This window comes from Rhinolophus sinicus, linkage group LG04, assembly GCF_036562045.2.
Source record: "Rhinolophus sinicus isolate RSC01 linkage group LG04, ASM3656204v1, whole genome shotgun sequence".
NCBI classification, from domain to species: domain Eukaryota; kingdom Metazoa; phylum Chordata; class Mammalia; order Chiroptera; family Rhinolophidae; genus Rhinolophus; species Rhinolophus sinicus.
The window spans coordinates 28,225,202-28,237,854 of record NC_133754.1 but is presented as its reverse complement, the minus strand read 5'-3'; the positions used below and the strand labels follow the sequence as shown (position 1 = coordinate 28,237,854).

Sequence of the window (12,653 nt, the reverse complement as noted above, 5' to 3'; positions counted from 1 at the left end):
TTTTGGTTTTGAAGTGCTGGTTTTCTGCTTAAACTCTCTTCTATGAAATTTAAATAAATTACATCATGAATAAATCTGCAGCATGTCAATTCATTTCCTCATGACCTCACAATTCTGCTTTAGCCCCCTTGTCAATCAAGGGAAAATCAGATGATCAGGCTTACTCTAAAATCTCAAAAGCCACCAGCAACCAGGATTATTTACACCCAATTTAACAAAAGCCTCTCCTCTATTTTTTTTTTTTAATCAACCGTGTATGCAGATGAACTCAAGTAGGAGTTGGCAAACTATGGCCTCCGTGGCCCAAATCCAACCTGCCCCTGCTTTTATCATACCCACCAGCTAAGAATGGTTTTTACATTTTTTTTTAGTGCTTTAAAAAAATAAAAATATATTTTGTGACATATAAAAAAAAAAAATCACAAGAAATTCAAATCCCAGTGTCCACAGATAAAGATGTATTAGAACACACTCATTAGTATTGGCACCTATGGTTGTTTTCTAATGATGGCAGAGTGTGTGGCCCACCAAGCCTAAAATATTTACTAGTATCTGGTCCCTTTCAGAAGAACTTGTTGACCCCAGGGATAAAGAACTCTAGTTCTGAATTTCATTTTAAATAAAATTGAGCCAAATTCATATATATAAAATGTACACATAAAAAGTCCTTGAATCAAGGGATGTTCTAATAAAGAAACAGGGATGGTCTATAAAGCCCTTGAAAGAGAAAAGTCCAGAGGGATTTACTAGTTTGCTTAGGGTCACTTGGGTAAATGGGAACAGAATCAAGACTAGAGTCTCCTGACTCAGACAGTTGCTCTCTCAGATAAGCATCTGTCACCAAAGCTTTAACCCTAATACTCCTTTGTTCCTATTCCACTCTTCAGCCTTCTATTACTAAATCACTTATTTCCTTTTAGTTAAAATGTTAATAAAACGTGCTTCTCAATTTGACCTTCCCCAAATATTTAAAACAGATTTCTCTACATATTTCCCTATGACTAGCCAAGAAGCAGTATAGAATATTGGTTAAGGAGTCTTTGGTGTCAGGGAGACCCAGGCTGGCTCTAGTCTCTGCCCCCAGGGTATCACTCTGGCCTCATAATCCTCTGAATTTCTCTAAACTTCACTTTCCTCACCTCCTAAAGTGAGTGTAGTACCTACCTCAGATGAGTGTGGTGAGACTGAATAAAATGAAGGATGTCAAGAATTTAATGTACTGACTGTCACAGAATTAAGAGCTCAAGAAATGTTACCTATTATACTTTGTCTTATCATGGCCAGATATTTTCTCATCATTCATTATCCCCGAAGAGCTTCACAGGAAGTGTTCCCAAACTTCAGTGCACATAAGAACCACACTGGTGAACTTGTCAATGCAGATGCCCTTGGCTACACTCCCACTCTGATTAATTTGGAAAATGGGGCAGGAATCTGCATTTTCAAGTTCAAATGAAATTTGGATACAGGTAGTGCATGGAATAGAAATAGTGCTCCTAGATAATGAAACAGACACTGAGAGGTTAAGAGACAAGCAAAAGCCTAAATAATCACAGCTTTAATTAAGTAGTCTTCTTAATCAAAATAGCAAGGAGCTCATTCCTTTCGCTGTTTTTCATTTTAAAACAGTCTTAATTTTGTTTTTTTAACTTATGTCGGGTTCCATAACTAATATTACATCCAATACAAAGATTATTTCCCCATTTATAAAGGTTAGGACTTTCAGTTATACATCCATCTAAACATTTAAGGAACTCGAAAGGGTCGGTACTCAGATCCCCATGGAACCTCAGTTTTCTACCAGAATTCAGCCACAAACCTTGTTACCATCCACCGACAATTTAAGACTGACCCATTTTATTTATTGGTATATTTGCAAACAGAAAGAAAAAAAAGAGAAAAATAATATGTATTCCTACTTTGCAATACAAACTAAAACAAGCTATAAATCTGACTAAAAATAAGCAGGAAACTAAATATATTCTATATTAAGAAACCTTGATGTGTAATACATGTGAAGTGAATTGCATGCAACAGCCATACCTCAGGGTAAGGTTTTTTCATTTAAGTGTCTATTCCAAAACCAACAACAAAAGCAGAGCTACCAGTGGCAAGAGTTGGCGAATGTAAATACAGGGGTTCACAATTACCTTGCTCCAGCCTAAAGCACAGGGAGCGCCTTGCGGCTTCCATCTCCGGAGTCGGGTTATCTAGGACGTGTCTACACCATTGCAAAGGGCTCAGGGATTTCTCTGATGATGAGAATGTCTTTGAAGAGCCAACGTATAACCTTAAAAAAAGAAATCTACATTATAGGTATGATATAGTTATGTAGCAATTACTTTTTTTTAAGAGAAAATAACATGTATTTGACCATTTCTATCAAAACAGAATTCACATTTGATTACTTCAAATACCCAAACTACTTTTTCACAGGTAAATATCCCCAAAAAGAGTATTATGCTTTCTATAGCTTGGTGGGAAGGACTTAAAAAAAAAGAAACTATGAAATTACATATCAGAAAGTCAGAGATTGGGGGCTTCTGTTATTGAACTAACCTTGAACAGACACCATGATATTCTGACTACCTCACTTACATTTTCATTTTTCTTGGCAACAGAATCTTACATGAACGAGGGCTAATATATGTAAACATGACATAGCAAACAAAGTAAATCTTATGTGCTTTAAAAAAAAGTCTAAAAATAAGTGGACGTTGTTTGCTGATTCTCTCAACCTTTCAAATAATTAGGTATTTCCCCTGTCTCAAATCTATACTAAATTTGGTATGTACTTCTTTCTCATTAAAGCCAAACTAACAGCTTTCAAAATGTTTTAGGAAGAGTTCTCTTCCAGCATCTATATCATTACATAGTAATGGGTAGGATTCAAAATTACCACCATGAGGCACTGTAAGTTAAAACAAAGATTTCCGCTCATTGACATACTGTGCTAAGGTAAATTTTAGAGTTTCAGCGATAGGTTATTTAAAAAGGTTTATCTTGAGGATTAACCAAGTTAACTAGAAAAAAGGAGGAAGAAAATTATAATCACTGGCTCCAGTAATTGACATTACTTTATAAAGCTGTATTCTAATTACAGATCTCATTAAATAACTCCCTCAAAGTTACCATAATTCTAATGAACACACTTTCTTTAAATAACATACTTCATTATTCACTCTTTTACTGTTTATAGTCAGGACTTCCACATAGTAGAGTAATTGATCAGTTATCCAAGCTGGTCGGGGAATGTACCATTCATTCTTCGGTAAATTATTCTTTTAGGTCAGGGGTTGGCAAACATTGTCTGTAAAGGGCCAGCGAGGAAGTACTTAGGCCTGTGGGCCACACAGTCTGTGTCCTAACTACTCACCCCCCCATTACGGCCCCAAAGCATCACAGATGATATGTAAATGACTAAGTATAGCTGTGTTCCTATAAACTTTACCTACAGACATTAAAAGCTGAATTTCCCATAATTTTCACATCATGAAATAGTATTCTTTTGCTTTTTTTCAATCACTTAATAATGTAAAAATCTAGGTGACCAGCCATACAAACCAGGCAGCTGGCCCAATTTGCCTGTAGGATGCAGTTTGCTAGCTTCTATTACAGATGAAGATTCTAAAATACTCTGTTAATCAACTTGATAGTAATCCTTACATATCATTATCCCCTGAGAGTGTGGACACTCTTAAAACTTTATATCCCTGGGCCCCACTTCAGCCTACTCTGACAAGAGTATCACCTACCGATATAAATCCAGCCTTTTCACCCTCCCCTGCTAAAGGACGCCTGAACTGTCCAGTACTATGCAGCTCTCTTTACGTCCCCAAGTAAAGGTTAGTCTAGGCCAGTTGTTCGCAATCTTTGGTGCATCACAAACTCTTAGAGGGCTTGCTAAAACACAGGTTGCTAACACGTGATTGCAGGCAGGTCTGACCTACCTGACTCAGTAGGCTTGGTGTGGGGTCCAAGACCTGAACGCTGATAGGGCTGCCCGCAGACCACTCCTGGAGATGGACGCACTGGACTAAGCCAAGCCTGGTAATCCCACTGTGCCCTTTGCCCAGTGACTGCTTTAGGCAGAGGCCCTGGACACCAACCATCCTAGCCAATAAAAACTAAGGAGAAACATTCTGATAGGCAGGTGGTCCAGTTTCTCCCCATTTTTAAAGGGTCACAAAACACCCAATTATATGCTGCCTACAATATATATATACTTTACACACACTTCAAGTATAAACACACAGAATAAAAGTAAAAGAATGGAAAAATGTAAAACCTGAAACTATAAAATTTTTAGAAGAAATCATAGGCGAAAGTCTCTGTATCCTTAGGTTGGCAAATATTTCTGAGATACAATTTCTCATACTGAAATCATAATCCATAAAAGAAAAAAACACACTTATTGGACTTCATAAAAAGTAAAACTTTGCTCTTTGAAAGACGCTATTAAGGGAATGATGAGCCATGGATTGGGAGAAAATATCTGCAAATCATATATCTGTATGTAGAACTTGTATGTCGAATACATATAAAAAATCTGCAAACTCAGTAATAAGCAACCACATTTTTTTCTTAAATGGACAAAAGATATGAACAGATATTTCACCAAAGAAAATCTGCGGTTGGCAAACAGCATATAGAAAATCTGCTCAGCATTAGTCATTAGGGAAATACAAACTAGAACCACAATGAGAGACTACTATGTATCTATTATAATAGAATGGCTAAAATTAGAAAGATTGGCCATAGCAAGTATCGGTGATGATGTGGTACAACTGAAACTCATACAATGCACTGCGGGTGGAAATGTAAAACAGCATAACCACTTTGGAAAAGATTATGGCAGCTGCTTAAAAAGTTAACATACACCTACTCGGCTCCAGCCATTCAAAAGTCATTAAGTATTTAGCCAAAAGACATGAATGCACATATCCATAACAAAGGCTTATTTATAATAGCCTCAAATTGAAAACAACCAAATGTTCATTAAAAGATGAACAGACAAACCGTTATGTCCCATACAACCCAACAGCTCTCACAATAAAAAGAGAGCCACGGATTCATGTAACAATACAGATTAATTTCAAAATAATTATTTTAATTGTAAGAAGCTAAACCAAAAACAAATGAAAATGAGTACATACGATATGTTTTTATTGCTATAAAAGTATAGAAAACATAAACTAACCTAGACTGACAGAAAACAGGTTGCCTGGGTTGAAGACAGGCAGGATCAGGAGAGAGGGAATACAAAGGGGCACAGAGAAACTTGGACAGTTGGGATGTAGCCACTATTTTGATTGTGGTGGTGGTTTTACAGGTGGATACACATGTCAAAACCTATCAAGTAGTACATCTTAAATATATGCAGTTTACATTTCATTTATACCTTAATAAAGCTTTAAAATAAAAGTCACAAGACAGGAACGGACTGCTTCCTGTTCCTCAATGTTAAGACTTGCGACTCGAGTTGCCATCTACCATGTAGATGAATCAGAGAAGCAGGTGCCACAGCCCTGACATAAATAAGCCCCTAAATTAGTTAAGTGTGAAATTTCATCACCTTTAGGCTTTAAGTTAATACAATTTCCTCACTATTTAATACACAAACTCATGACACCGTTTGAGCCTTTGCTTCTCAAATGTCTCTCAGCTGCCATGTGAAACTACTATCTGAAGCCCTGCTCTGCCCATTACCTCTAGCACAGTAAGGGACAACTGCTCCTATCTTCCTCTAAGAGGAAGCTTTCACCAACTGGCCTGCCTCTGGATTTCAGATACCCACCCCCATTTTTTTTTTTTTTTTGGTAGAGCTTTTCGCTTTTTTTTTTTTTTTGCTGAATCATATGGTCGTTTTGTTCTTTATTTTTAAAGAAATCTCCAGATTGCTTTCCATAGTGGCTGCACCAATTTATATCCCCACCAACAACGTAAGAAAGCTCCCTTTTCTCCACATCCTTTCCACTCATTTATTTTTGCTTTTGTTTCCCTTGTTTTTGGAGACAAATTCATAAAAACACCTCTGAGAAGACCAATGTCCAGAAGCTCAGTGCCTATGTTTTTTTCTATGTATTTTATTGTTTCACATCTTACATTCAAATCTTTAATCCATTTTGAGTTAATTTTTTTGTGTATGGTGTAAGATAGTGGTCCAGTTTTATCCTTCTGAATACTACTGTTCAATTTTCCTAGCACCACTATTAAAAAGACTTTCCTTTCTCCATTGTATATTTGTCTCCTTTGTCATAAATTATTTGCCCTTATATGTAAGGGCTTATTTCTGAACTCTCAATTCTTTTCTATTGGTCTGTTTTAGTTTTTCTAATCAAATAGCATACTGTTTTGATTACTATAGCTTTGTAGTATAGTTTGAAATTGGGGACTGTGATACCTCTGGATTTGTTTTTAGAAGATTCCCTTAATCTCTTAGGCTTATGTCATGTAGTTTTCTTTCATTTGACCACAGCCTCGCAACATAGTCAAAGGCAGTGCTCAGTTCCAACAGGCACGTATGATTGTTAAGTGACCCACTCTGCCATCTTCATTTCTCTTTTTTATACTCCATTGTCCATCCATGCTATCTTGTACTTATATCTCACCCTTACCCTTAAGTTCATACAACATGGGGATGATCAAGTGACTGAAAGAAGGAAATACAGCTGGAAGGCTGCATAAGGAACAAACAGAACCCTAGCCCCCCCCCCCCATACAGCCAAGTCCCACCACTCCTTCTCCATCACAACCTAAGGCCACAGGCTTACTATGTGGATAGGTTAACCCAGAGAAGCTCTGACTTCAGGCACACCAGATTTAGCTGAAGCAGGGATGAAGAACCTTACTGAACCAGAGGGACTAAATGAAAGTGTACCTGCTGTCGGTTAGAACCCTAGCCCCCTTTCTTCCTTTACATTCCTAGAACTGACTGTCTTATTTAAATCTCTCAGGAGTATGGAAGGTTTGTATTTGGAAAAACAGATGAACCCAAGAGAAGACCTAGAAATACTGAAACTTTAACTGCTACTCACCCAATAATTTAGTAAAGTGCACCAGTCAGAAAGCACCACCCATACAGAGCTTTAGATCAACTTCAATATCTCCTCTGGATATGAACAAATAACCAATGACACCAGGTAATTGGAATATTCCTTTCAAATAAAACCCTCAGACTAAAAGTAAAGGGGGAAAAAATGAGAAAAACAATGTAGAGAACAGATGAAAAATCCAAGACAATTATAAAATATCATCACAGAGAAAATGTTGCATTCATAAAACAACAGGATATTGAAAAAAAAAGTTTCTTCAAGCTTGGGAAATGAAACTATTATAGCAGAGACAAAAGATTCAATGAGTAAGTTCGGAAAATAAAGTCAAAGAAGTCTACCAGAAGCAAAACAAAGATGCAGATTTACAACAGGAGATGAATAAGAAAATTAAGTGATTGTACCAGGTGGGCCTACATCTGATTACTACAAGTTCTAATACACACACACACACACACACACACACACACACAGTAAAAAAAAAAAAAAAAAAGGAAAAAAGAAAATTTCTGAGAGTTAAAGGCAGACCATTGAGTTCTACAGAGAAAGCACCCACAAATGTCCAGTACAACAAATGAATAGAGAGGCCCATACTAAGGTAAAAACGTGACATTGTAGAACACTAGGGATTTAAAAAAAAGAAACCAGAAGTCAAGAAGGACTGGGTATCCAAATCATAATAGACTTCAATATCTAGAACATTATGCAAATTAGAACAAAATGGAACAATGTCTTCAAACATGAAGAAAATTATTGACTTATATGAAGAAAATTATTGACTTAGACTTTCATACCCAGCTCAACTATGACTCTTGCATGAGCAGAGAATAAAGACATTTTCAAATAGGCAGGATTTCAAAGTATACTCCTCGTACCCTTTCTCAGAAAGCTATTGGAGGCTGTGCCCCACCTACAAGAATAAATGAAATACGAAGACAGAGAATTAAAGAAACAGGAGATCCTACATAGGCAAGAAACCTAAGGAATTCCCATGACAACAGCAGTAGGCATCCAGCCTAAGGAGCAAACAGTAAAGACGAGAGCAGTGGGCTTAAGAGTACCAAATGGGTAGTACTACAAAATACATATTTAAAAACAGATTTAAGAGATTATCAAATGTGTTTGACCTTACTGGGGAATTATATGGCTCAAATAGTGTGTTTAGATAAACAATAAGGGATTAAAGAAAGTGAAGAGGAAAAAAGAGAGCTAGACCATTACTAACTCGTAGAGGAACATAGGGTTTAGAGAAAATAAAATATAACATGCATTTAACAGGGCTCGGCTAATAACAATTATAATCATAACACAGGAATTACATGATTTAATACAAAAATTTTAAAAAAAATTTTTCAGAAGGGAAAGGAAATATGGTGGTTTGGGGTGAGGGGAAGAGAGCTTAGTCCTCACCTTCCAAAAGAAGTCTACAGATGTTTAAAAGCATATAATAAAAAGTTTAGAAATAAAGAACCAAAGCAACAACTAGAGGAGTTTAAAGTGATGCCTATGTGCAGGACTCAGAGGTAGAAAGAGTGGAAAAGCGCTGCTTTCTGTAAAAAGTCTCGCTTATCGATGGGTTTTGGAACTATTTACATCCTACTTATTGTATTACTTTGATAAAACTCTAGAAGCATTATGCAAATATACGGTATTAAGACAAGTGATCATTTTCAGAATCAGTCTCCAAACAATGCACCCAGGATAGCTTTGAGCCTACTGTGTCTAAGGTTTGAGCCTATGTCTATGGCTAAGGCCTAGAACTGGATTTAAATTAAGAAGGAAAAAGGCGGTTAGTTATGGAGATCACGTAGCTACGAATTCCTTGAGTACCACTCCTACAATTTCCAAAACTAGATAAGCAAAGTAAAATCTTTACTTCCCGTAAATGGTTCTAATCTTTTAAAAATTTCTTTTTAATAAATCACCTTATTCATTGTCATTGCCAATGCCAGCACCATTTACAATATCCTTTATTGCCGTCATTAACACAACATACCTCCTAGTGACTTACAAATTACTTTCAACTTCTATAGTTTCATCGATGGTATATTAGAATCTGGCAAGACTATACGAAAAGCCTTAGTCTAAAACTTGAGAGTTCTTCAAATATTAAAAAAGCTATCACTTGAGTCACACTCTAATTTTCTTTAACTTTGCTTCGATAATTTCCAAAAGCGTATGACTAGAAACTTCATAAAGAAAATATGACTATCATCCTTCTCATAGAATCTCCTTTTGCAAACATTTCATATTCTAGGCCACTTGACTTCATAAATGTGCTACCACTGAGAGGTAAGAAATAATACAAAGCCCGCCATACGCTTCGAATGAAGTATTACAACTGTCTAGAAAAAAAAAATCTGTTATTCTCCAGTAAATATTTAGTTCTAAAGTCATCCTTCTGCAGATAATACAAAAGCAATATATCCAAAAAAGACCTGTCATTGAAAAGTAATATGGGACAATTTTCAAGTGATTTTTAAGAGCCTTCCATCACCACAAGTTTTATTTTAAGGAAAGCTAAAATGTCAGCACTGATGAGCACAATCAATCAATCTCTAGTCAAATTGAACAGTGTTCGATCCACTAGCACCTGCTGGGGTCAGACTGGTCATCCACTGCAACAGAAACTTACCCCCACTAAGCTATTAAAAGACTACACAAAGTCCAAATTTTAGTTACTGAACAATCCTACAGCAGACTCCCCACTGCCTCCACAGTTAGATCTAAACTTCTATTTCAGTGTCTTACTGCAGCGTTTCAACATTTTCATTTTAAAGACACGTCAGCACATACTTCAGTCAACTCCATTTGCTCTTAGAAAACACTGATGCTGTTTTCAATTAGCATTGTCAGAAAGTGAAGCATCCTTTGGTCTTTTCACTGAAAATTAATTATGCAAAAAACAGTTTAGGTGGTCTAATTTAGCCATGCCATATGTATAGTTCAAGGTGTTCAACAGCTTTGATGAAGAATTGGCAAGGAGTTCAGCCAGCTGTCCAGGGTCTTGGTGTTACACATGGAAGATGAAAATTCATTCATTAAATTTTCCTTAATTTGTACATATCACCATTTTTCCTTTGTATAATTATGGACTTTTCTCCTGTCCTTTCCAGTTGGGCAAATTTATAATCCCTGCCATATCCCTTTTACATAAGTCTCAATATCCTGCTAATTGCCACTACACGAAAATAAAAGTCTCCTTATATGACCTATGTTTTGTATATTAACTGGAATATGTGTATCTTTGCATTTTCTGAATGTAGACTTGTCTTTCTGGTTGCAGTGTGCAAAACCCACTGCTCCATTATCTTCAGAGAGCTGTGCTTTGCCACCTGTTTTTCCAGTACATTTTGCTTTCAAACAGTATAAACTGGACTTTTTCTAACTTTCACCATGAGGTACAAATACATTTACTATTTCAGCCCAGGTCACACACACATAAAACTGAAATAAGTTTACCCAAGACAAGTTTGTATTGTACGATATAATGCACTCTAATTTTACATTCTACTGCACTTCATTTTTTTAAAGAAAACTTAAATATCTGTTACTTTTTATCTGATAAAGATGCAAGGTAAATTTCATGAGACGTTAACAATTGAATAAAATTTAAATGTTAAAAAGAAAATAAAATCCACTAACCTGACTTTATAGCCCGCTAATGGTTACATCTGAAGCTGGGGGAAAATACCAATGCTGTCAACACTTCTGAATCTGTTTAAACAATCTGGATTTTGATCTTGACTTTTTCAGTAAATAAATACAGGAGCTTACAGAACTCATTTCACCTTGGAGCTTCAGTCCCTCAACAGTGAAACAAGGGAGCTGAAATACTATGGGATTGTAATAACTGGACTTAAGAATTAAGGTTCTGGCACTGTAATCAACTTTAGTTTTCTGGGACATTTAATTCTAGCATCACTGTGCTGAGACAATCAGGTCGTATTATGGCAAAATTAAATACTTTAAATTCAACTGAGATAAATATTTGAAGAAATCAGACAACTGTTTTGTTTCAAAGATTTTCATGAAAATGAAAAGCAAAACACATAGTTCTTCTTACATCAAGTTTTGTTTTGTTATAAATAGAAGATACTTCCACATTAAATAATTGTTTGGAAAAAAGTCCTAAGAGATCTGATTGACCCATTCATTAACCAATGAACTATCATCAAGAAAATACTGACTCTTTAATTCACTGTTTCCTTGTGCATTCCCATAATTCTTGAGCCAAGTGTTGTCCAGGTTATTACAAAAGGTGAATAGTTATACTCTGCTTTATTAGAAAAAATAGACTTACAATGGAAAAACTTGTAAAATGTTCAGTGATTAATCCACATCTGTGAACTTTATTTCCTGAAGACATCTTAGCAGGCAGTACTACTCAAAATAAATTATCAAATACCAATTTTGTTTAACTTGTTAGGATAAAATCATGATAAAAATGCATGAAAAACTGCAGGTGATGCAGTTAACAGTAACTTGGTTCATATTTTTACTTTAACAACAATGCCATTGCTGCAGGGAGACAGAGGTCCTCCAAGACATGTTCAATTAAAGGTAAGTATAAAAAAACTAATCCATATATATTTACAAATTGATTTGTATGATTATGTTTTTATCTTGAAGGATCTACAGAATGGGAGCAGGGGTAACTGAGTTATGGTTGTAAATTGAGAGTAAGAGAGAAGACTTGCAACTTTATGTTCATTTCTGTGTTTTGACTTTTTTTACATTGAAAATGTAAAACCTTTATTTTTAAATATTTTAAATAATCAGGTACCTGTAATCTACTCCAGTTGTTTCTTAATAAGTGGAAAATACAAATAAGTTGCCTTCCTGCAAACACATCAGGGAATTCAAAGGAAAAGTACCCGGCGGGACCACAAGACGGGGACACACACAGTTTGCAGTGATGAAGGCACTGCAGAGGGCTCTGCAAGCATTGACAAGTGGGTTAAACCCTGTTGATTATTTGTTCATCAATAGCCCAAAATATTGCAATACAAAAATATCTTAATGCTATGAGAGAAACTTTTTTGTAAATCAGGTGACCTTTAAAAATTTTTTAAGTCCATTCCACTAAGATTAATGATCCCTCCCTGTTTTTCCACCTGGGATTCTAATCCTAGGTTTGTTTTGAAGACACAGTACTATAAATACTGTCCATCTGTCTGAAGGAACACTTGTAAAGTGTCAAGGCAATGATTTATTTATTCACCTATATAGTTGAGTAAAATTAGTAAAACCTGCTACAATTTAGATTTGCTTCAAACCATCTTAAGTGCTAATAGGCTAATCCCACTAACTAGGTGATTTAAGTTAGTTGTTTCAATACTATTTTGATAAAAAAAACCACAAAACTATGAAAGCCAAGTCTAGATATCAAGTACAACCAATCATTGGATAACTAAATATGGTAGAAACCCATTCAAAAGAAATATTAAAATTATATTAGCTATGTATACTATCACCAATCTAATACACTTAATAACAGTATAATTTTTAAGTGCTAATATTTTAAAGCATAGAATTGATCTCCATCAAAAATACAAACAAGTTTCCTTCCACTATTTTAGCACGTTATCTTCAGAAAAG

General features: G+C 35.6%; 1 protein-coding gene across 2 annotated transcripts in view; it reads right to left on the bottom strand.

Annotated features, from left to right (window-relative positions):
* SLAIN1 (SLAIN motif family member 1) overlaps nucleotides 1-12,653 on the bottom strand; it is a 58,080-nt gene that overhangs the window by 43,005 nt on the left and 2,422 nt on the right. For both annotated transcript variants that reach the window (XM_019742586.2, XM_074329416.1), the window contains exon 2: nucleotides 2,151-2,290. In XM_019742586.2, coding sequence (XP_019598145.2) covers nucleotides 2,151-2,290 — 140 coding nt within the window. The remainder of the gene's footprint in view (nucleotides 1-2,150; nucleotides 2,291-12,653) is intronic.